Consider the following 26,715-nt stretch of genomic DNA (forward strand, 5'->3'; position numbering starts at 1 on the left):
TAACTGAAACCCTAAGGAGAATGACATCACAGAATCTTGAGAGCTGAGGAGACTTTACAGATAACTCGTCCAACACCATCATTTTATGGTGTGCTTGGTATTTTGTTTAAGCTTGGCATGTACTAAGTGGTAGCACTAGAACTAAAACTTGGTTCTCTGATTCCAAGACTAGTGCCTGTTCAATTGCATGGTGTCTCTGTGTAAATCCATGTATACTGCCCATTCTTTTTAGCTTATCAGTCATTCAGTGTCTCACAAGAAATTTGCTGGTCAAATCCCTCTAAAAAATGCAAAAATAACAGCAAACTTCAATCAGAATTTTAGAATTTAGGTTAAAATGTTCTTTTAAACAACTAGAACATGTAGCCAATATATTTGGATCATTTTTTTTCATTCTTATATATTTGTCTCTGGCAGAATATATCTGTGAATCATCTATATTGATGGGAACATCAAAGTGAGTATTTCTTGTTCTTTGTGTCCTCTAAAACATAAAGTTAATGGTAATAAGCAAATCTCAGCAGGCAACTAGATCTGCTTTTGAAAAAAATAAGTGAAATGTTTTACAAAAAAGCGTGAAATATACTTTAAAAAACATTTCTACAGATTAAAAATGATCTAGCATTCATTTCTTTATTTATGAAAATACTTCCTTTCCTTTTAATTACAAAGTATTTGTTTTCATTTTAATTATGAGGGGAGTCTTTGGTGGCTGTTGGTACTAAAAAGATATTACTTTCATTTCAAAGGTTTGTAATAAAAAGTTATATTCCATACTATTATCCTTTACATTATTATTAATATACATTATTGATAACAAATGTATTATGTTCATTTTTAGCAGAGTCACACAGTTTTTAATGATAAAAATAAACAATTGTTTTAGCAGTAAATAATGAAAATCATTTTTTGTACTAAACTGATCCGCTTAATAAAAAGCAGAATTCTATTCACCATTTGATTTTTTTAAAATAAAATGTTTATTGATAAATATAACACAAAAACAGAAAACATTATAAAGCAAATATATACTTTAGTGAATTATTAGCCATTTGATTTTGATAAATTACAATTTGATGTTCTTACTTACATTAATGTTAACTTGCCCTTTATGACATAGCACAGGAGAGAATTAAGTACTATGTTTGAAAAAAGGGAAGGTACAAATACTGACCTCACTAGATTTGCAAAATCATGTGGAGAAAATATTGCAAGGGTTGGTGCTACAATGTTACACTCTTTTGTTTATTTTTCTATCTCAAAGTTCCTTCCTAAAAGTCAGTTTACATCAAAGACTGGAGAAATTTGGGGACACTCCTGAATTTTGTAAAATGAGACAGCACCACCACCCAAATCTAACCCTTCCAGAAAGGGGAGGGAGGACCTTTTAAATGTTAAACCAAGAAAGACCTCTTTGATAAAGTGATGGAAATCAGGAGGAAAACACCAGCTCTCTCTTGGGAAAGGCTTGTTCAGGTTGCCTAGGGGCCTTTGACTATACAAATTCTTTTTGTTTTCTTCCAGAAACGGGTTTAATGAAAATCGACAGAAAAGAGCTCTTTTAGCAGCACAGGTAGGTTATGCTTCAGGTGGAGAGAGAGGCAGAGAAATAATCCATTCTGTGTTGGACTCTGCTGTCACTTCAACAATGAGACCTTTGTGCAGGGGAATAAAATGCTAAGAACAAGATAGGAAGGAGGAGGAAGAAGCAAAGTAACCTCTATTGCTTTTCTACGACCATCAAATTCATGCTCAGGTCACATCGACTTGTTTGGAATAAAATACATTTCTTTTTGCTATTCAGCTCAGTTACCTACTAATAGACTTGAGGCATTTAATCCCATGTACTTGCCAGAAAATTAGAAGTAGTTTAAAAATTAAGCACAATATCAGTTAGGACAATGACAACAGTATAATGTACATGGAAAAAGGGGTTGAAAAAGGTGTAAATAATATGAATTAAATACTGCAAAAGGGCATCAGATACATCCTGATGTCCTGACAGAAAGTTTTTATAATGTCTGATAAATCTAAATTGTGGGTATCTCTGAATAGGCAACGTCTTTTTTTGGAGGGGCAGTGTAGCACTGCATTTGAGGAGACCTTCTTGCTTGGTTGCCTTCATATGAAGGATATTGGATAATTGCAATTTCTTCAAACTGGTTGGAATGCTCAAATGGATGGGCTTAAAAATATTTCTCTATAAGAGATGGATGGTAAAATACAGAATCCTAACTTAGCAAAGGCATTTCTTTGAAAATGAATATGATTTGAGTATTTATATAGCAAACAGCTTAAATATTCAAGGAAGTCTTTGTTAAATGTTGAATTGCAAATAGTTTTTATTAGCATTTTGTGATAGGTGTCTGAATTTGTGTATTTTATAGTGTTAATTGAAGAGAATTAGTAGTTAAATAGAAGACAGATCTGATATGCTGTTGTGTCTGGTTAGAAGACAGAACTGATTTATTCTTATCAAGAGTAGAGACCTTTTTTTTTTTGTACCGGTGTTACTGGAAAGGGGTCCTGACCCAGATCCCAAGAGAGGGTTCTTCGTTCTCATGCAAGAAAGAATTTGGGGCAAGTCCACAGAGTAAAGTGAAAGCAGGTTTATTAAGAAGGTAAAGGAATAAAAGAATGGCTACTCCATAGGCAGAGCAGTAGCATAAGCTGCTTGACTGAGTATACTTGTAGTTATTTCTTAATCATATGCTAAACAAGAGATGAATTATTCATGACTTTTCCAGAAAAGGGACAGGAATTTCCCGGAAATAAGAGTTCTTCTTCCTTTTAGTCTATATAGAGTAACTTCTGGATGTTGCCAGGGCATTCGTAAACTGTCATAGCACTGGTGGGAGTGTCTTTTAGCATGTTAATGCATTATAACTAGAGTATAATGAGCAGTGAGGACAACCAGAGGTTACTTTCATTGCCATCTTGGTTTTGGCAGGATTGGGCCGGCTTCTTTACTGCAGGGTCTTTATGACCTGTATCTCATGATACTAGTCCTGCTGACCTCTTATCTCATCCTGTGACGAAGAATGCCTAACCTCTTGGGAATGCAGCCCAGCAGATCTCAGACTCATTTTACCCAGCCCCTATTCAAGGTGGAACCACTCTGGTTGGAGCGCCTCTCATACCAGAATAGGCAAAGGATTGTCTATGGAATGGAAACATATTTTTATTTTTCTTAAAAAGCGTTTTGTGTACTGATATACTTAAGTGTCAAATTGGGGTTATACTGTTGTCCATTTAGATGTTTTCAGGATTTGTATACTTTACTCCCTTTTAGCAAGAATGAACAGCAGGAGACTTGTACTTCTATTTCCTAAGGCTAGAAAACGTGTCAAAATCATTTATTTTCAGAACAATTTTTAAAAGAAGAGGTTTCAACAGCGGGCAATGAGGTCATAATCTTGCACTGCACTGTTTAGAATTGGAATTTCATGTGTTACAAGGCCATTCTTATCCATAGATTCACTCTTCTGCTCTAGGAAAAGAGAGCATCAATAGGTAGATAAGTGTGCAAATAATGACTCAGAAATATGTTGGCAATGAGGTGAGCAAGAAAGGGTAGACGCAGACTTCTGTAAATAGTGTATTTGTGCGCTGCAGTGATTTCCCATCTAAAGACTGTATTTCCCTGGGCTTCTCTCCGTCCTGCGGAGGTGTAATCAGGAAGGAGGAAGGATGGGCTGTCCTCTTTTATCAGTCATGTGAATACATGCACCTACTGCCTGGGACTTTTTTGCATTTGCATTACATTCCAAAAATTCCTTTCCTGAAAGCAAGCCCTAAGACATAGACTTAGGTGCAGGTCATTTATTTGGAAGTGTACAAATAAAGGAGAAAGGAAAATGATGTGAAGAAGGGAGAAAATAAAATATGGGGTGTATTAATGAGGGGCTTTCTGCTGTAGGCAGCTGGAACTCAGTCTTATTGGAGACTTTTGAACCATGTAGAATGTGTCCTAGAAAAATTTCTAGGTTGAGGGAAGCCTCTGGAGAGCCTAAAATCTCCAGGAAGGCACTTTCTATAGTCTTTTCTGCTTGGACTCTGCCGTCAGGCAAAGGCAGAAAGAACCTAGTGCTGAAGTTGGAGGCTTTCAGTGTACACAGAAATCCAGATGAATTCCAAGGTGAATTCAGAGGTGGGCTGAGAGGATGTGAGGAGAGGCATCAACAAAGTCTGCTGCAGTCTTGGCTCTAAACACCCTTGGGAGACAGATTCCCATTTGAACCATGTCTCTTTTTTCAGTTAAGTTGGTATTTGTTGATGACATACCAAGGACAGTGCTAGAGATAGAAACAAGAATAGCAGTGCCTGTTACCTAGAAACTCCATCTGTTATGGAGGTAGTCTGATGAAGAAGTCATTTCTGTGCAACTGGTTCATTGAATCCAAGACAACCTCAATCATTTGCCATTATTTATATGACATAAAAAATAAATATGCTCCAATTATAAATGTAAGATGCCATTCTGACTTCAAATATGTCAATAAATAAACAAAATCTGCATGTCACACCTTAGCCTTGGTGAAATGTATTATGATGTATGGGATGCTGGATAAATAGGATATTGTTGTAGCCAGAAAGGTGGTGTGCTAGGGAGTCATTCTAATTTCCATAAACAAGATGTAGATTGAGTTAGGTTAAAGGATATAGAGCGAAAAACAAATTATATACTTTTATCTTCCTCTAGTGTTATCCAGTGTTTTCAGTTTTTGCCTAATAGTAAAAATAGGTAGCATGTTTACAACTCTTTTCCTTTTTTTTTGAGACAAAGTTTCACTCTTCTTGCCCAGGCTGGAGTGCAATGGCCTGATCTCGGCTCACTGCAACCTCCGCCTCCTGGGTTCAAGCTATTCTCCTGCCTTAGCCTCCTGAGTACTGGGATTACAGGCACACAACACCAACGCTGGCTAATTTTCTGTATTTTTAGTAGAGATGGGGTTTCACCATGTTGGTCAGGCTGATCTCGAACTCCTGACCTCAGGAGATCCACCCACCTCGGCCTCCCAAAGTGCTGGGATTATAGGCGTGAGTCACCGCACCCGGCCTGCATGTTTACAACTCTTATTATGTGCCTGGCACTATTCTTGGTGTGTCATTCACATCATTTCACTGAATCCTCACAATTCTGTGAGGCAGGTACTTTTATAGACTGGGAAACTGAGGCTGAGCTGGTTGAATAATTTGTTCAAGGCGATAGGCCCTATGAGGTAGAGTAGAAGTCATTATACACTTTTAGTGAGTATCAGAGATGATTGGCTTCCATTAAAGGGATAGACATAAATCATTTCGGAGCCAAAGGAAGAAGGTTTTGGTGTCCAGTAATATCCGGGGCTGTGTCAGATTTAGGCAGCCAGAAGCAATGTGGCGGAAGAAAGAATAAGACTTGCTGTCTTGAAGGAATCGAGGTCATAGACTGTTGTTGCGTCTAACTTAGTTTGAAGGCAGAGGCAAGAACAAAAAGGGGAGATTGAACAGTGAGGATAAAACCTGGGAGTATTGAGAACAGGAGACAGTGAACTTGAGACCATTGTGTGGGGCAAAGAGTTTAGAAAGAAATCTTCGAAGAGTGAGAGAATGTGTCTTTTATATAGCATGGACTGACATGATGGCGCGCGCCTGCAGTCTCAGCTACTCAGGAGGCTGAGGCAGGAGGATCCCTTGAGTCCAGGAGTTAAGCCCAGCCCAGGAAACTTAGCGAGACCCATCTCTTAAAAAAAAAAAAAAGATATAGCTTGGGTAGATTTTCCTGTTAAAGAAAAAAGTACTGAGATGGAAAATGTCAGAATAAAGCTTAACAGAAGAGAGACGAGAATCTGCTGAGAAACAACTTTGTTCCTGAAGTCACATGGCTCATTTTCCCATCCTTCTTATCTTTCCCCCTTCTTCAGTTTTTCTAATATCATCTACTACTTAATTTGACAATTATTTGGCAAGTTTTGAGTGTGTTTATTCTGGTGAAATATAAGCGCTATTGGAAAGAATGTTGCCCCAGCCCATACACTCAACTGCTGTGGAGTTGGAATAATAATCCACAATCAATTAGTTTTAGTAAGCCACAACTATTTGCTACTAAGCCATATAGATCTTTTAAAAACCTTACAATTTCATCTGGATTGCTTAGATTGATTGACATAAATCCCTTTATTGCTAATTTTCTGTGTGAGGCATTATGTATGTAAGGTTTACGTACATGGCTTTAGTTCATTATCCTAACTATGCAACGAGGGAAGTGCCATTATTGTTCCCCTTTTACAGATGAGTAAACAGAGGCACTAAGAGGTTAGGAAACTTGCCTAAGGGTAAGTAATTACGGAGTCAGGATTCTAATCCAGCTCCGTTTGATTCAAAATTCATGCTATTTACCACTACTCTGAACTACCTTGGGCTCTATAAAAAGATATATTTAAACGTTCTATGAACTTTAAAGTGTGAGTCAGCTCTTTGGAGCCTGAAGGTAACACACTGGCACCGAAACAGCAGATGCTTCTGTGGATGTTTTCTTTACCAATTGGTGTGCAGGCAGGCAGGACATCACCGTCTGTAGATCTGTCAGCCCCACACATTTTTTTTTTCCAAACCTGTCTGCACCTGGAAGTGTCAGAGAACTGCTATTTCTGCAGGCAAAGCAGTCAATAATTCCAAAGGTTAGACTCCAACCAGGCTTCTTTCATGAGGTTGCGAGGTAGGTGGAGGGATTGGGGGCTGGGGGAAAGAGTGGGTGATGGGAAGGGGAGGGAAGATGGGAAGTGAGAACAGAACAGAGAGCAGACGAAGTAAATGACTTGTTAAAGTCATGTAAGAGGCAAAACCAAGACTTGAATGAGGTGTTCTCACCACAACCTCAGAGGCACCCTTTCTGCCTCATGGAGATGATAAGCCTCAATAACCCCAGAAAGTATAAAGTCAGCACTTTATCACTTCTGCATTTGTAGTTATTTTCTAGATGTACCAGTTTGCATGTTTGGCTTGAATTAAATAATTTAACTGTCTTGCATTCTTATTTCTTTCTTTCCAAGTTTGAAGCTACTTCTCCGAGATACTTTTTCCATGATGCTATTAATTGGGGTGAGAGCAAAATAAAAGGTCAGTGTTTATACTTAGGTTTTCATATTTGCTTTCTCAGAAAATCCCTTTGGGGGATATATTGAATCAAGTATTTATTGTTTCCATAAACCACATGAAGGAAAGTGAGTCAGGATGGTAATAATACCTAGTAATAATTTAAGTTCACTTCTTAGAGAAATTTGAATTGTTTCTGAGAATAACCAGGGCCAAACATTTAGACAAACCTGATAACTGCATGACCAGGGAAGATGTCACCGAATATCAGAAACTGTTTTTTTGTGTGAATCAATTACTTGATCCCTATTTTTTGTTACCAGTTCCCCATTTCCATTAAGAAGAATGCTGATGGTAGTTTGAAATTTAATTTGAGTGGTAACTATGAAATAGAAATTATCATTGTTGTGTTTAAAATAACAATGATCCTCACCAGTTTTCATTTGATACTTGTTTTCAGGAGAATAAGCAGGACTGTAAATACATTTTTAAAGGCAATACATTTGTTTATCTAAATATTTAGCATCTCTTCATCAGAAAAATGCAAGACTGTGATCTAAGATAAACGGTAAATATAGATGTGCCCCTAGTGGAAAAAACTGCTTTTAAGTTTATGAAGAACATCATTTTTTTTTAAACCTGTATTTATGGACTAAGTTAAAACAGCATATTTTTTCCTCACTTAAGATATACTTGGAGATTTGTGCATTTTTAAAAGTAAAGAGACATTTTAGATCAATGGATCTTAAGGTGGAGAGGAATCATACGGGTTTTCAAATTCTTGCCTTTGGCAGAACTGTGGTCAAATGATCAATTATATAACTATCTTCTGGGAATTAAGATGTTCTCTCTTCTCCTCAAGTGTTAAATTCTTCCTGCTTGAGTTTTGCCAGTTGCCTCTTATTCTCTCCTTATTAGAGGAAATTTTTTCACTGATTCATTTGCATTTTTAAAACTCACTTAGGAGATGATGGTAAAATTAGGGTTAGAGTTCACAGTTACTTGATTCCTCTTTTTAACATAATTTGTTGGGACAATTTTATAATTTTTCTTTCCATGAAATAAATAATATTTTTGGTGACAGTAGTGACTTTGGCTTCTGCTTCATCAAAATTTAAGCATAGGTTTCTTTTTCTTTTTTCTCTTTTCTTTTTTTTTGGAGACGGTCTTGCTCTGTCGCCCAGGCTGGAGAGCAGTAGCATGATCTCGGCTCACTACAACTTCTGCCTCCTGAGTTCAAGTGATTCTCCTGCCTCAGCCTCCAGAGTAGCAGGGATTACAGGTGTCCATCACCACGCCTGGCAGCATAGGTTTCAAAGAATGTGTCATTTGTAATTGAGCCTGAGGATTAATATACAAACCTCAAATGAAATGTTTAATCATTCTCTTCAAAAGCAGGAGTCTCCCTTTGAGTTTTATGCTTTGCCTGATCCCTCAAGTTAATGATAGTCCCGATTCTTTTTGTTGTTGTTGTTGAGACAGAGTCTAGCTCTGTCACCCAGGCTGGAGTGCAATGGCACAATCTCGGCTCACTGCAAACTTCACTGCCTGGGTTCAAGCGATTCTCCTGCCTCAGCCTCCCGAGTAGCTGGGACTACAGGCATGCACCACCACACTCAGCTAATTTTTGTGTTTTTAGTAGAGATGGGGTTTCACCATGTTGGCCAGGCTGGTCTCGAACTCCTGACCTAAAATGATCTGCCTGCCTTGGCTTCCCAGAGTGCTGGGATTACAGGCATGAGAGACCCTATTCTTTAATAGAGTGTTTGCTCCTGTAAGAGTAGCTGATGGGATGTGCAGCCAGCACCAAACTCCATCAACAGAATCATCTGCAGCTTGTGTATTTCTGGTTCTCATCATCTGGGACAGAGATTCCTTACATGGGAACTTGACCTTTGATTTGCTTGAAAGGGGCTAACCTTTGCTCTCAGGGTAGTTTGAGATGTGAAAGCCTGCCTTTCTTGCTTCACAGCACACATAATAAAATGAATTAGACAGAGACTTGATGGGTTTAGTTCTTTAGCTTAGCAAGGCAAGAGGCCGAGAGTTCTGTTTAAGTTAATAGTAATTACAATTTGTCCAAGCTGTATCTTGACATATTATGCTTAAAAGAACAAATGGATGCCAGAAGATAACTTTTTCTTCTCCCCCTCAGGTTCTTGTCCTTATGAATGCCTTAATGGAGCTTTCTGTTCTAAGACTGGAACATGTGACTGTCAAATATTTCAGGCTCTTGGGACAAGATGCCAGATCAGTAAGTTTCAGAGATGCTTATGAGAGAATTATGAGATACCAAGGAAAAAATTAAGGCATAATTTACTATAATAATGTTCATCCATTGGGAGTCGTATATTAACTAGAGAGCCCACAATTCATTCTCAGTTATTTGATGTAATTTAGAAACAACGTAAAACAAAAGTACATAGGGCCACTATCCCTTCTCATTGAACTCTCTTATTGCTTCAAGTATTTTTTCCACTTTCTATACTAATAGCCTATTATTATTATTGTTATTATTATTTTTTGAGACAGAGTCTCACTCTGTCACCCAGGCTGGAGTGCAATGAATGGCACGATCTCGGCTCACTGCAACCTCTGCCTCCCGGGTTCAAGCGATTCTCCCACCTCAGCCTCCCGAGTAGCTTGGACCACAGGCACTCGCCATCATGTCTGGCTAATTTTGGTATTTTAGTGGAGATGGAGTTTCACCATGTTGGCCAGGATTGTCTTGAACTCCTGACTTTGGGTGATCCTCTCACCTAGGCCTCCCAAAGTGCCGTGATTACTGGCATGAGCCACTGCACCCAGCCAGTAATAGCCTATTAAAACCAGGTTCTCATTCATCTCTCTTTTGCTTTATAAAACAGATTTTTTTATTTGGAGCCAGTCATTCTTTTTTTTTTTTTTTTTTTTTTTTTGAGACGGAGTCTCGCTCTGTCGCCCAGACTGGAGTGCAGTGGCGCGATCTCGGCTCACTGCAAGCTCCGCCTCCCGGGCTTATGCCATTCTCCTGCCTCAGCCTCCCGAGTAGCTGGGACCACAGGCGCCCGCCACCTCGCCCGGCTAGTTTTTTGTATTTTTTAGTAGAGACGGTGTTTCACCGTGTTCGCCAGGATGGTCTCGATCTCCTGACCTCGTGATCCGCCCGTCTCGGCCTCCCAAAGTGCTGGGATTACAGGCTTGAGCCACCGTGCCCGGCCGGAGCCAGTCATTCTTTTGGACTTTTAATTAATTGGACATTTTGTATGTTAAAAAATAGTACTGAGACTTCTTCAAGGGCAGGGGCTTTTTTTTTTTTTTTTTTTAAATAAACCTTTTATCCACAGTGTCTAAGAAAGGATTCTATGTCAATCATAATCAATAAATATTCATTTGTTTAATCAATATTTACTGGCATCTAGATCCCAGGCTAGGCATTGGGGATACAACGGTGAATAATACCAACCTGTTCCTGTCCTCCTGGAGGCTGCAGTCTAGAGAAAGTGATAAATACGCAACAGATACACAATAATTAAACTTGTGACAGGTGCTGTAAAGTAAAGTACAAGATGCTATGAAAATATGAAGCAGAGGTGAGGCATACTGTCAGGGAAGACTGCCTGAATAATGAATAATTCCATGTTTTTTCCTGAAAAGGCCACAGTTGTCCAAGGCTAATAAATTTAGGTGGGAATCACAAAAATACAAGATGTAAAGAGTCACCCTTATCTTTATGCACTGCCCCCCCCAGAGTGTATCAAAATGTTTTACACGTATTGAGTGCTCAGTGAATGTTACTGATTTTCATATTATTCTAAAGAGAATAGTTTAGAAAACAAAAATGGAATAGAAGATTATCTACAAGGGTAAGAAAAAAAGGTAGGCATGACAATAGGAGATGCAGTTGTATGATTTAAGATAAATACTGCTTGAAACTTGGCCAGTTTGAGGTCATGAATTGTTAAATTCCAGCATACCTTTTTTTTTTTTCTGGAGACAGAGTCTTAACTGTCACCCAGGCTGGAGTACAGTGGCGCCATCTTGACTCACTGCAACAATCGCCTCCTGGGTTCAAGGGATTCTTGTGTCTCAGCCTCCTGGGTACCTGGGATTACAGATGCGTGCCCCCCACCTTGCTGGCTAATGTTTTGTATTTTAGTAGAGACAGAGTTTCACCATGTTACCCAGGCTGGTCTCAAACTCTTGAGCTTAGGCAGTCCGCCCACCTTGGCTTCCTGAAGTGCTAGGATTACAGGGGCAAGCCACCACTCCAGCCAAATTCCAGCATACTTTGAATGACTAATGTTCCCCACATCCAGGTCCCAGACACATAAATATGATTTTTTTTGTCAATGGTTATTTTTCTCTGTGGATACCATAAAAAAGCCATTTTTGAAAGACTAGAATACTCTGATGCTGCGTATGCTAATCTTTAGGACACTCAGTAGTGACATTTCTCTCTTTTCTGAGCCATCTTACTTTCTATGTTACTATCACCTTTTACTGTATTGTTTTCCATACTTCTTTTTTTTCTTCTAGAATCTTTTTTTGGAAACAAAAATTCAGGAACTTTCTAACATAAATCTTCTTCACAACTACTTGGAAACCCTGTTTTATCAACTACTTTGATAGTTTTGAGAACAATTGGTAATTTTATGTTAGTTATTTCTTCCTGTGATATAGACCAAGGAAGGAAATTTGAATGAAAATTAGAATCATTTACGATGACTGACTGAACACTGCTAGAAATATGTAATTTATTTTGTCTACAAAATATTATTCTGTTTCTTTTCAGTACCAAACATGGGCAACGGCAGAGATGGGATTTGTAAAACCTGGGGACAGTATCATTATGAAACATTTGATGGCATCTACTATTACTTCCCAGGAAACTGTTCTTACATTTTTGCAAAGGACTGTGGTGATTTGGAGCCTCGGTACACTGTATGGGTAGGTGATTGTAGGACATAATTAACTTAAAAATATTATCTCTGGAAAAGTATGTATTTTTTTTTTTTTTTTTTTTGAGACGGAGTCTCGCTCTGTCGCCCGGGCTGGAGTGCAGTGGCCGGATCTCAGCTCACTGCAAGCTCCGCCTCCCGGGTTCACGCCATTCTCCGGCCTCAGCCTCCCGAGTAGCTGGGACTACAGACGCCCGCCACCTCGCCCGGCTAGTTTTTTGTATTTCTTAATAGAGACGGGGTTTCACCATGTTAGCCAGGATGGTCTCGATCTCCTGACCTCGTGATCCGCCCGTCTCGGCCTCCCAAAGTGCTGGGATTACAGGCTTGAGCCACCGCGCCCGGCAAAAGTATGTATTTTTAAAAGTACTTGGCAAATGATGCAAAATATATACTAATCATAGAATGAATACTTATTTTGAAGAGGGTTTGCATTCAGGTACCAACCGTATTACTTACGCTTCCTTCCTTCCTGATACTTCCAGTGAGATATGTCCAGCTGGTTTAATTTTTTGAAATGACACACTCAGTATGAATCAGAGGCTAACATTTATAAAATGGAGTGTATGAGTTACATAAGCACAGGCTATAGGATGGGAAGACGGACAACTAATTGCTAGGTAGTTTGATACTATATGACTGAGCTCAGAGAATTAATTCTTAGTTGCAGAATTCTTGACTCAAATGAATTCTTAGGAGACCTCTCAAAAATATAAGCTGTAGAGTGGCTCTAGTTGAATAAGGATATCAAGGACCTCTTTCCTTGGTTACCATCTTCTGAATTTCTAGGTATTTCAATCATTACCAGGAAACTGCTATTTTGTTCCATTTAAAAGCTACAGCTCTCCATAGCCAACATATGTTTGAATCTCTGTTATGCTTTCCCTTTTTACTTATGTTGGGGCTGCCTACATTCTCCTCCTCTCTAAGGTGATACAAACATTAAAAGTAGTCCCTGAAGCTTGTTTTTTTTTCCCATAGGTTTTTGGGGGAACAGGTGGTGTTTGGTAACATGAATAAGTTCTTCAGTGGTGATTTCTGAGATTTTGGTGCACCCATCACCTGAGCAGTGTACATTGTACCCAATGTGTAGTCTTTTATCCCTCACCACCCTCACCACCCCCAGCCTTTCCCCTTGGTCCCCAAAGTCCATTGTATAATTCTTATCCTTTTGCAGTCTCATAGCTTAGTTCCCACTTATGAGTGAGAACATGGATGTTTGGTTTTCCATTCCTGAGTTAGTTAACTTAAAGTAATGCTTTCCAATTCCATCCAGGTTGCTGCAAATGCCATTATTTTGTTCCTTTTTATGGCTGAGTAGTATTCCATGGTGTGTGTGTATGTGTATACATATATGTGTGTGTGTGCATGTGTATGTATATGCATGTGTATATATATGGTATATATGTATATATATGGTATATATGTATATATCTAATATTTTCTTTATCCATTCATTGATTGATGAGCATTTGGACTGGTTCCATATTTTTGCAGTTGTGAACTGTGCTGCTATAAACATGCATGTGCAAGTACCTTTTTTGTATAATGACTTCTTTTCTTCTGGGGAGATACCCAGGAGTAGGATTGCTGGATCAAATGGTAGATCTACTTTTAGTTCTTTAAGGAATCTCTACACTCTTTTTCATAGTAGTTGTACTAGTTTACATTCCCAACAACAGTGTAAAAGTGTTCCCTTTTCACCATATCCACACCAATATCAATTATTTTTTGATTTTTAAATTATAGTCATTCTTGTAGGAGTAAAGTGGTATCGCATTGTGGTTTTGATTTGCTTTTCTCTGATAAATAGTGATGTTGATCGTTTTTTCATATGTTTGTTGGCCATTTGTATACCTTCTTTTGAGAATTGTCTATTCATGTCCTTAGCTCACTTTTTGATGGAATTGTTTGTTTTTTTCTTGCTAATTTAAGTTCCTTGTAGATTCTGTATGTTAGTCCATTGTTGGACATATAGATTGCAAAGATTTTCTTCCACTCTGTGACTTGTCTGTTTACTCTGTTGATTATTTCTTTTGCTGCATAAAAGCTCTTTAGTTTAATTAAGTCTTGTCTGTTTATATTTGTTTCTGTTGTGTTTGCTTTTGGGTTCTTGGTCATGAGTGCTTTGCCTAAGCCAATGTCTAGAAAGCTTTTCCAATGTTATAATCTAGAATTTTTATGGTTTCACATTTAGATTTAAGTATTTGATCCATCCATCTTGAGTAAATTTTTGTGTAAGGTGAGAGATAGGATCCAGTTTCATTCTTCCACCTGTGGCTAGCCAATTATCCCAGCAACATTTGTTGAACAGAGTGTCCTGTCCCCACTTTATGTTTTTGTTTGCTTTGTCAAAAATCAGTTGGCTGTAAGCATCTGGCTTTATTTCTGGGTTCTCTATTGGTCTATATGACTGTTTTAATACCAGTACCATGCTGTTTTGGTGACTATGGCTTATACTATAGTTTGAAGTCAGGTAATGTAATGCCTCGAGCTTTGTTCTTTTTGCTTAGTCTTGCTTTGGCTATGTGGGCTCTTTTTTGGTTCCATATGAATTTTAGGATTGTTTTTTCTAGTTCTGTGAAGAATGATGGTGATATTTTGATGGGAATTGCATTGAATTTGTAGATTGCTTTTGGCAGTATGGTCATTTTCACAATGTTGATTCTACCCATCGATGAGCATGGGATGTGTTTCTATTTGTGTGTGTTTCTGTGATTTCTTTCAGCAGTGTTTTGTAGTTTTCCTTGTAGAGGTCTTTCACCTCCTTGGTTAAGTATATTCCTAAGTATTTTAATGTTTTTTGCAGCTATTGTAAAAGGGGTTGAGTTCTTGATTTGATTCTCATCTTGGCCACTGTCAGTGTATAGTAGGGCTACTGATTTGTACAGATTAATTTTGTATCCTGAAACTTTTAGACCCTGAAAGGTTTAAGGCTACAAATCTTTGTGACCCAGAAAAGAAGCACAACTCGGTGACTACAGTCAATAATATCTTAATTGTACATTTTTTAATAACTTTAAAAGTTTAATTGGATCGTTTGTAACATAAAGAATAAATGCTTGAAGGGATGCATACGTCCTTCTCCATGATGTGATTATGTAACATTGCATGCCTATATCAACACATCTCCTGTACCCCACAGATATATGTATATACACCTTCGATGTAATCACAAAAATCAAAAATAAAAAACCAAACAAAATAACAAATGTATTTAAAGTAAAAAAAAAAAAAAAGAAATGAGATTTATTGAAAGTTAACTTATGGGGCATAAGAATAAAAATTTAGAGGTCTCTTTAAATAGGGAAGTTGGCGAAATGCATCTTCTGTGCTTACAGGTCTCCTGTTCTCGGTTCTCTCGTTTACTACTCCCTAACCCCTCACTTGTTTTATTGCTTGAACACCCTTTGACCATCTCTTTAAAATGTTCTTGCTCAGTGTCTCACTCTTTTGAGGACTGAGGTATCAATGAGATAACCTGTTCTTTGTTATAACACACAATGCTGAACTATGCTTCTGGAGTTAGTAGATATTGTTTCTGCGTGGCCTGGTTTTGAAGAGTAAAATTTGCTTTCAGATAAATACATCAATTTACTTGAAATGTCATCTTTCCCCTTGATTATAAAAGCAGTTCACTTCTTTTGTAGAAAATTTGGAAAATTCAGAGAAGTCTGAAAAATGTTAGAATTATCACTTAAGAGTTACCATTGGTTAACAGCTTCATCTATTTCCTTCTCAACATTTTTCCTCTGAATTTTATACATATTTATAAAATTTAAACTATAGTTTTCTGCCCTACACTTTCAATTAACATTATGTCTTCAACTTCCTTCAATGTCAAATATTCTTGATACATCCAAACACAATTAGCTGTATTTTTTCCAACTTCGGTAATAATTAAATTTGCTTCAAATAATTTAATGATGTCCTATATTGGAAATGTAGATTTTTTTAAAATTATAATTTCAAAGGATATATTGATAAACATTATGATACAGATATCTTTATCTATACCCCCTATTATTTTTTCCATCTTTAAATTCTATTTTATTTTTATGAAAATAATATATGTGTATGGAGAAAGATTTCATCCCAGAATATACAGCAAAAAATAGCCTCTGCCTTCTTTCATCTTCTACCCTAGCAGAAGTCTGGCTCTCAAGAGGCAATTACTTCAACTAATTTAGCTGTTTCTTCTAGTTTTTATCTTACACATCAAAATATGCCATTATCTCTGTATTTTTCAAAGTTAGGCCTTATTCCTTCACTTCCTATTATGGAAAATGAGAAATTATCTCAGTTATATCACCCTTCCTGCTCCTAACACACACACACACACACACACACACACACACACACACACACACACACACTTCCGTTCTCTCCTCCTAACAGAGTTATGTCACCATTTTTGGTTAAATAATTTATCTTTTTTATATTATTTTCACTATGTAAATATTGTTTAGAGCTGATCCCAATAGGTTATGATGATTTTATGTCTCTACTTGTATATTTTTCTAGAGTAAACAGTTATCCCATTTTTTCTTTGCTGCATTCTCTTTACTCCTGTCACTAATGTTTTTCCTAACTCTCACCCTCTATAAAACTCTTCAATATGGTCAGATGCATTAGGCAAGTTATCAGCTTCTCTTTTCCCTCATGAGACAACCCTTCCTCAGTTTTTCCTTCTCATCTTTTAATTCAGACTAGTTGCTTTTGAAGTCTACTGTACACCTATCACTTGGGATTTCTTTTCATCATCCTACTGGAGAATTTTATTCTTCTCTCTCCTCAGTTTTCCTCTTTCTTGGTTCCCACCAATATCTAGTGGTCCTTTAACTTTGTTCATACTAGAGAGATAGGTTCTGAAAAGCTTATTGGATGCTCTGAATATGTGGCCAGTGTTTGTAGTGGTGATTAAGCAAGGACCCATTTCCTCTTTGTTTACTCACTCATTTTAATTGACTGAGTTGGTTCCTGGAAAGGGAAGATACTTTCCTGGAAAGTGTGCATGGGAAGAGAAGTTTTGAAGCCTTGATTTTAATTTAAAAATCACTTTCAGAATTTTAAATTTCAATTCACTCTGATTTCTGATCATTTTGCATATAACCTTACCCAACTTCCAGAAATTTTTACCTCTTTTAATTCCCAGAGTTCTGATATTTTGTAAATATGTGAATTTCTTTTCCCTTTTTTTTTTTTTTTTTTTTTTTTTGTGCTGGGCACTTGATGGGATTTTATATTGGAGCTCATATATTGGAGCTGTGGGGTGGAGTGATCCCTTAATTTTATCATTGATTCTTGCCTATTTTCCACCTTTTTCGTTTTCTGTTCTACATTTTGGGGTATTTCTGTCCAATTCTGAGATGTTTATTTTCCCACCTTTCTACTTCAGTTATACATTTCTCCTTTTATATTGTCAGTATTCAATTTTTTGTTTTTATTCTTTGAATTTCATTTTTAGCAACATTTTATTCTCAGTTCAAGGATGGCATATATCATTTTTCTCTCAGAAGATGTCAACTATGTATTTTTAAAGTTTTTGGATTTTTCTAAATTGTTTTTTATTTCTTTGATTCCCTTTCTTTTGTTTATTTGATGTCTTTCATGTCACAGGCTTTCATCAAATGACTAATGATTCACGAATATTTGTTCACATTTGAGAATAAGGCTGTAAAAATGAATTGGAAACTCTGGATATATACATGGGGGCTTGTTGAACTAGTGTGAGAGTGAGCAAGGATCTTCTTGTTTCATTAGATAAGCCCCCAGATATTAGTAACTATATGTCTTTTTTTCCATTTTGTTTCCTGAAAGAAGAATCCTCCTATATCTAGTCTGGGGTCATGTGGCTGGATTCCTGGATCCTGAGAACATTTTAGGCCTACTCTTACCTCAGGCTTTTGTACTTGCTATTTCCTTTCCCTAGAATGGTATTCCAGACATCCCATATGGCTTGCTCTCTCTCATACTCCATCTTTACTAGAATTTCATCTTTTCAGCAAGGCCTTCCTTGGCCACTCACTCCGAAATTGCCCCCAGACCTTGACACATACACAGCGTATCCCCTTTCCCTGCTTAATATTTCTCCTTAATGTCATCTAATATAGTATATATTTTAGTTTCACATAGCTGTATTTTCTGTTAGCTGTTTTCCTCTAATAGAATACAAGTTTCATGAGGGCAGATATTTTGTCTGCTTTGTTGACTGATCTGTCCCCAGAACCAAGAACAGTGCCTGGTACATAATAAATGATCAATACAATTTGCTGATTAAGCATAAAACTAATATGCATTAAATTACTACAATATTAAAACTATATTATTGAGGCTGGGCACGGTGACTGACACCTGTAATCCCAGCACTTTGGGAGAGGCCGAGGTGGGTGGATCACTTGAGGTCAGGGGTTTGAGACCAGCCTGGCTGGCTAACATAGTGAAACCCCATCTCCACCAAAAAAATATAAAAGTTAGCCGGTTTGGTGGTACACGCCTATAGCCCCAGCTACTCGGGAGGCTGAGGCACGAGAATCGCTTGAAACCAGGAGGCAGAGGTTGCAGGGAGCTGAGATCACACCACTGCACTCCAGCCTGGGTGACAGAGAGAGACTCTATCTCAAACAAACAAACCCCAAAACCAAACCAAACAAAAAACCCCTATACTATTGATAATTTTTAAAATCACTTTTAGGCTTAGAAAGTTCTTTTCCACCTCTATAGTTGTAATCTCTGTTTTCTTTCAGTTATGTCATGGTTTAGACATTTATACTTTACTTTTTGGACCTTTTGAAATTAATTTTGGTATAGGGTGAAAGAATCTAAGCTTCCTCTTCTCTTTTCTTCCTTGCATTCTTTTTTTTAAAACTAATTTTCCCGTTAATATTTTGAAAAATAATCTCTCTCTTCCCTAACGTGTCTGGCAATACATAAAAATAAAATCAATTTTATTTTTAGTGAGTTCATGGTCACTTTTCAACCTTTAAATATTGCTTTGTGTAGCACTCCATTCGAAGCTCTGTTTTATGATTCTCTAACTGGTAAAAAATATGGACATAAAAATGACAAACGTGCTTCTTTGTGGTGCTCTACGGTTTTATTATCAGAACTAATTTCTCCCAAAGCATACCATGTACCTTGAGAATATTAACAGCCAACATGTGAAGATTCAAATCATTCTAAAAGTATGCTGATTAATTTGTATTTTAGGAAGTTAATTTTGTTGCCCAATTTCTGAGGTAAATATTTCTTTTCTCTCAGAAATCCCAAATGTAGTTATAGCGTTATAAAGTGTCATGGGACTAATGAAGCTATATGATTGTAAACATACATTGTGGTTTTAGTAACTCAAATTTGTTATTTGTTCCTATGCTTTCTTTTTGTTTTTCTCCCTTTAAGGTTCATAACAGCCCTAAATGTCTTGGTTCGGTGTATTCTTGTTATCGGTCAATCAGCTTGTTCTTTTCAAACCAAGAGGAAATTCGAATTTATGGTCATGAAATAAAAAAGAATGGAATCAGGTAGGATGTGGGAAACAGTGAAATGTCAATAACACCACAAATTAATAGAATTTCCAAACATCGCATGCTGGAAGTGAACTGTGGAGAGTAGGAAGAGAGAATTTCTTCAACAATACTCTTAAAGGTATAACATACAGACATCAAAACTTCAGAAGGCTCTGAGGCCAACCACATAGTCAGGAGTACAGTAAGTTTACCCTTCCTAATGCTGTGTGCAGAATATAAATATAATATGTTGACATGGGTGGAGATGAGAGTCTGTTTTTTTTTTTTTTTTTGTCTGAGAGATTCAAGAGATTATCTTAAGAGTTCAACTCTTCCTTTTTGCCTTCTTTCTTAATATTTTTCTTTCTTTAAAGCAGAAACTTAAAAATCTATTTTCTTTTATTTGGAAAGGATTCTGGAAGTTCTTTCCAAGTTTGTGTGAATGGGGTTTGGGTGTCACCTGAGATTTTCCATGGAAGTTCTGACAGACTGAGAGCCAACAACTGCCTGGCCTCAAATAGACCAGAGAGAAGCCCACTTCCGGTTTCCTATCTGCCAAGAACATGACATGAGAATTTGGGGGCAGGGATGTTTCCATATTTGGCAAAAGGTTTTTTTACGTTTTAACCTAGAAATACTGTGGAATAATCTACCTTCCAATCTAAATAATTATAGAGATACTCAATTTTCAATATTTCCTGGCTGGATTATGCCAGAACAAGTAAATTGTAGGCTGGAACAATTCCATTCATCATTCAGAATTCACTAACAAGTGTTTGAGCCATAGGAATACTTTCCAGCACAATGACTTTATCAACCTGTGTTGCTTTTTCTGGGTTTAGATTCCTCAAAAGGCAGCAGGTGGTAGCAGAAAGGGCAGTGGAGAGAGCACCAGGGGAGACTTGAAACAGCCAGATAACCCAGAGCAGCTTCTCCCCCTGTCTGAGGCTTATTTTCTTGGTCAGCTGGGTTCTGTACTTCTCATTTTCTCATAAAAGAAAGTTTAGGCATTTGAGTAAGAAGATAATACAGTTACACATGTATTTCCTAGAGCTGAATTTAAATAGCCATTTAGTATTCTCTATATGGAATCTTGGGTAATACAATGAACATTTAAAAATTTGTTATGTTTTGTAAAACAGACTTGCCATTCAGATTGATTTTCAAGAATATTCTGTATTAAAGCAGGGACATAATATTTAATTTTAACTCAGAGAAAGCATTTCTATGAGGATTTCAGATTGTGTGATGGAAAAAGGGTGATCTTATTATTATTCAGCAATATTGCTTACACAAATGCTGTTCCTGGCTTGGGGCCTAACTCATAGCAAATGCTACAGAAATATTTGCCATAATAAAATCAAACGTGTGGCTCTGTGCATGAAGCTTTACTTCTCTGGATTTCAGTTCTCTCACCTGTGAAATAAGGAGTTTCAGTACAAATGAATCCCTCAATACTTTTCAGCATTCAGTTCTGCATTCATTTAGGTTTACATTTTAATATTTCCTGCCTAGGTTGCATGTTTTTCTTTGACCTATTGGATATTGTCTAGTTTAAACGATTATCTCCTGTCCCCACTAGCATCCTTCTACGTTATAAACTTCAGGATAATCACAGTTATCCACCTTTATTTTCAAAAACGGAATATTTAACTAAATTTACTGTTAAAGAGACCAAATGACCAAGTGACAAATGACCAAACAAAAAAGTACGCATAATAGTACAACTATATTTCCATAAGATTGGCATTCCATTACTCGGAAATATATTTATAAACATGATTCACTTCTTTTAAGTATAGTTTTTATAAACTTACAAACTTAAAAGAAGTGGTATTTCTTTAATGTTATTTCATATTGACTTTTACTATGAATTCCTCATATTTATAATTTTTAATAAGAACGTATTATGGCAGTAGTTAGAGTCTCTTTTATCTATTCTCCAATTTAAACTTTTAGTTATTTTTCTATTTTTGTAAATAATTTTCTGTAAATAAGTATCTGTAAACAAATTTTTTGTGCAAATGGCTACAGATATTTTGAATTGTTTCTTCGGGGATTATCCCTTTGTTAATTAGTATGCTTAATTTTGTAGTTTTTGGTCCATTAAACCATGCTCTTCCTGGAAAGGAACTCACTAATTTGCAATTTTTGAGAGAAACATATGAATATACCTATTAACTACCCATATTATTTACATTATGGTATATATTTTTTGTTTGACACGGCTACCTTTTTAAAAAATATTTTTATTTTTATTTTTGAAATGGAGTCTCATTCCATTGCCCAGGCTGGAGTGCAGTGATGTGATTTCAGCTTACCACAACCTCTGCCTCCCAGGTTCAAGCGATTCTCCTGCCTCAGCCTCCCAAGTACCTGGGACTACAGACACGCGCCACTACGCCCAGCTAATTTTTTTTTTTTTTTTTAAGTAGAGACTCGATTTCACTATGTTGGCCAGGCTGGTCTTGAACTCCTGACCTTGTGATCCACCCACCTTGGCCTCCCAAAGTGCTGGGCTTACAGGCATGAGCCACCGAGCCCAGCTGACATGACTATCTTAATAGAAATGAGTTTTTTCCAATTTCTTCAATTATTAGTACCTACTCTTTTTGGCAGTACTGATGGATGAAAGGATAATTGTGTTCTTTCAAAAGTATTCTAGGTGCTTTCAAATATTCAATTGTTTAGTTTTCTTCAGTTACCTTGTATTACCCACTTCCTTTATATGTGCATATGCTTGTGAAAAATGGAAAAATCAGACATTGTGTCAGGAGCTTAAATATTTTATGTGACCGTTGTTTAAACAGGCCAAAAGATATCCAATTTAAAAATTTTGAGTGTCACCTCTATGCAATACTGCATGATAAAGTATATTATATCCCTAATATTGTACTTTGCAGTATTAAAAATGTAAGTTATAATTCATCATCCTTTGATATTTTTTAGAAAACAATGACTCATGTCGAGGTGTCATTTTAAAGATAGAAACTTGTATTTCCTTATAGCCATGTTTAAAATAAAATTAAACAAAATCAGAACTCAAGCATCATGTTCATATATTTTGACGATTGTTCGTCCTTACTTCAAAATTGTTGAGCAGTATTTTTAGATCACTTTAAATATCTGGATAAAAAATAATAAATACACTTAAGCTCTAAGTATTCTAAATAGGCAAGGTTATTTTCTAGATTTAACAAATTGCCAGTATTTAGCAGCTGTGTTTTTGGTTGGTTCAAAGAAGCATCTAATTGTAAGTACAAAATCTAAATCAATATAAGAAAGCAGTATCATTTTTGTTGTTTTTTTTTTCAATACTGAAGTTTTCAAAAATGTTGAGATTTTCCAGAGGATGGTTGCTTTGGAGCTCTTGCTGCACAGTTTATTCAATAATTTCAAGTAATCATTTTATTTTAATTATATCTCAGTCGCTTTAAAGTATGTCATCTGTAATTGAGACTTTATCATCATTCTTAGATAGCTTTTGTTCTGTTTTTCAAGTTTAACATTGCCTCAGACAATTGGACAGGTTTTCATCGAGAAACTAGCTGACTACGTTCTTGTGAAAACAACCTTTGGCTTTTCATTGGCTTGGGATGGGATATCTGGGATCTACCTCAAACTGTCTGAGGACCATAAAGGGAAATCATGTGGCCTATGTGGAAACTACAATGACATTCAATCTGATGATTTCATAATTCTGCAAGGTAAGTGAAGCAGAATAAATGTGTGAGTGCCTTCTAAAGCCTTCTTCCCCTGACCAAGTTGTTTGTACCCGGAAGACTTGTCATAGATTGGGGAAAATTTGTGGCTGTCACTTGCCTGCTTTAGTGCTTTTAAGCAAAGGTTGAATAGGAAGATATTTTGGTGTAATTCTTGAAAACCATGAACTAGTTTACCTTTGCTAAATTAGCATGAAGCACTTACTCACATAACACATTTTAATAGAGCATTTGCTTTGTGTCAGAAGGTTGGGATACCTCTATATCTGCTGCTTTAGGAACCTGGAATACATCATTGAACAAAACCTTTCATATCTTCAAGTTTATATTCTAGTGATTCAAACCCGTTTGGGTCAAATATGTCTATGTTAGGACAAAAATTATTTTTATATCCCTTCTTGATAGGAATAAATTGAATAATTGACAAATAATAGTTTTGCAAAAATAATCAAATGTGAACAGGAAAGTTGAATAGTAACTTGGAAAGGTTTTATGTACCTACTAGATCATCTATTAAATCTAAGTTATGAAACTAAGAGTAAGTAATAAGAAATAGGTTCTGTATAAATTCAGACACTAGTGTGCAATGGCAATAGAATAAGAGAATCACACACCATAATCATGACTTAGGTCCAAACAAAGAATTGCAATAAAAAAAGAATACTGTTCTTAGTACTGGTGAACTTGGCTTTGAATCTCATTTCAACTTTTATAAGTTCTGTAATTTGAGGAAACTCATTTAATCACTTTTATGCTCAGTTTCTTCAGCTGTAAAATGGGGCTATAATAATTTGGAACTCACAGAGTCATCAGTAATAATAATAATATATCTCAATAATATTTATAACAATAGTTAGTTTGAGCACATAGCTATATTATTCCCAACACTCAGAACATCCTATAAGGTGAGTAGCCTTTTCTTTCCTCTCATTTCCTCTCCTTTCTTTTCTTTTCTTCTTTTCAAGATGAGGTCTTGCTATTTCTTTTCATTAAGATGCGGTCTTGCTGTTTTGCCCAGGCTGGTCTTGAACTCCTGGGCTCAAGTCATCCGCTGGTCTCAGCCTTTCAAGTAGCTGGGACCACAGGTGCACCATTGCACCCAGCCAGTATTATTTTCTTAATTTTATCATGAGAACACAAGGTGATGTGTCCAATGTAACATAGCTTGTAACTGATACTGTCAGGGTTGGATTACAGACCTGACAGGCTCCCAATCCTATGCTTAGATAAGTTCTTGAGTAATTGCCACTGAAGCTGTAAAGTGCTATATAATACTTCTGTTTTATATTATAAAATTAATAGAGATGATTTGCCCCTATGTTGTGTTTTAAAGGATGGTGAAAGGACTACATAGAGTGTGGGCTCTGGAGTCAGACTGCATGATTCAAATTCAGCTTTATCACTTATTAAACTTTGTAAGTTTAACGAAATAGTAAGAGCATATACTTCATAAGTGTCACAAGGATTAAATGAGACAATTGGTGTAAAACACTTAGTACAGTACCTGGCACATAGATAATACTCAATACATTTAATTTAATTTATAGTCATCTCCAAGTATTTCTTCATAAGCCTATAATGGGGCTGAAATAAAAACATTTGAAAATGTCTCTACATTGCTTTGACAAGCCTTTATTAAAATGCAAATGTTTTGCTCAAGATAATACATCATCAGGATTAGTTTACTAGTAGCTAGAGTGGAGAGCAGGGCTCCAAAAAGTCAATTTCCTCATATGTAAAATAAAGATAATGATAATGACTCTGGGAGCTTCCCAGCCAGTAAATATTGAACGAGAAAATGTAAATGACAGTGTTTAAAAGTCTCTGAGCACAATACAGTACTGGGATCATCTTGAAATGGTGTTTTGCACCCAGTTGGCATTTGCAATGAGAGGGGTCACAAATTTGGAATCTTGAGACTGTATTAGGAAGTAGGGTTTTGGATGCAGGCAGAATGAGTCAGATGGTAATTGCTGATTTCTTTTTCTTCTGTATCAAAGCTTCATGAAAAAAAAAAAAACTTAGTCCAGTTGTCTGTGTTAGAGTTAGAAAAGACTGCTTTGGGGTAGGCCGGGTGTGGTGGCTCACACCTGTAATCTCAGCACTTTGGAAGGCTGAGGCAGGTGGATCACCTGAGGTCAGGAGTTCAAGATCAGCCCAACCAACATGGTGAAACCCTGTCTCTACTAAAAATACAAAAATTAGCTGGGGGCGTGGTGGCAGACACCTGTAATCCCAGCTACTCGGGAGGCTGAGGCAGGAGAATTGCTTGAACATGGGAGGTAGAGACTGCAGTGAGCAGAGATCATCATGCCACCATACTCCAGCCTGGACACAGAGCAAGACTCTGTCTCGAAAAAAAAAAAAAAAAAAGGGAAAGACTGCTGCTTTGGGCAACTCCTCCTGGGATGCCCAGGGAACATGGTATGGAGGTCAGGATAGAAAATAACATCTGCTCTTGTTAGAGGCAGGAAGACTTAGATTTGAGTTAAGGGCATGACAGACTTATACATTCCAGATAACCTGGAACATAAAATAGTTGTTCACAGTGAGCCAACTGGGCCAGCATGCCCAAGGGTGTCGGTGGATTAGAAGTGGAGGAAGACTGGCAGTAGGCAATTGAACTGAATTATGGCTAAACTGGCAGAAGGCAAGAAGGATTCCGGAAAGTATATGGGAAAGACCTAAGGAAATATTTCAGCTACTTCACAATGTTATTTACTTCACAGTATAAGGCAGAGTAATTTTTTTAAAAACCTGACTTACAAAAACTTTGACAAGAAACTGCCTTTCTATTTCCTCCCATAGTATAATAATGCAAGAAAATAGCTACAGATAAGCAGTATTACCTTTAGCTTTAAGAAGCCTGATATTCTCTTGAAACTCAACCTGTATTTTGCTGATTAGAAAAGTCTTTAGAGAAAGTGAGTTTGATTGAATGCCACTGAATGCATAGTTTCTTAATGGTGATTAAAATTGCATTTCTCTCTGCATTCCAACTCATCCTTCAGGGACGACTTCACAAAGAAATTAGACTTGTCAGAATTCCTGTACACATAGGAAGAAATATAATTTGTTGTCTAGTTGAGAATTCTGTTTCCATAATTCATGTCTACATCTAGCTATGCGACAATGTAGAAGTCCTGGTCTACTTTCATTTTTTTTCCCAGCATAATAATTAATAATGCCTCCCTTTCTCTCTCAGAAATGTCCCAATATGGACAATAAATTACTCTACTTAGAGCATATTTTATACAAAGTATTTTAATTTTAGTTTAGCAGGCTCCCACACCACCATTAGATATGGATTTAAAAATCTCCTGATAAACAACTTTTAGGACCCTTGATGCAATATAAAATAGCTAAATACGTGGTTCAAAAGCTGCAATTAAAGTGAACTCTAAGGGATTGTCCAGGTTGTTTAGAAACATTAAAATTCGTATGTAAGCATTGAAATAACTGGGTTTTTAGAAA

At 36.8% G+C, this 26,715-nt stretch overlaps 1 protein-coding gene across 1 annotated transcript in view; it reads left to right on the forward strand.

Moving 5' to 3' along the window:
* OTOGL (otogelin like) overlaps positions 1-26,715 on the forward strand; it is a 164,975-nt gene that overhangs the window by 979 nt on the left and 137,281 nt on the right. Inside the window, exons 2-8 of the mRNA XM_025402598.1 lie at positions 418-457; positions 1,525-1,573; positions 7,032-7,098; positions 9,230-9,328; positions 11,849-12,003; positions 19,413-19,534; positions 23,021-23,226. Of these exons, the coding sequence (XP_025258383.1) occupies positions 418-457; positions 1,525-1,573; positions 7,032-7,098; positions 9,230-9,328; positions 11,849-12,003; positions 19,413-19,534; positions 23,021-23,226 (738 nt within the window). The remainder of the gene's footprint in view (positions 1-417; positions 458-1,524; positions 1,574-7,031; positions 7,099-9,229; positions 9,329-11,848; positions 12,004-19,412; positions 19,535-23,020; positions 23,227-26,715) is intronic.

This window comes from Theropithecus gelada, chromosome 11 (genome assembly GCF_003255815.1).
Source record: "Theropithecus gelada isolate Dixy chromosome 11, Tgel_1.0, whole genome shotgun sequence".
Taxonomy (NCBI): domain Eukaryota; kingdom Metazoa; phylum Chordata; class Mammalia; order Primates; family Cercopithecidae; genus Theropithecus; species Theropithecus gelada.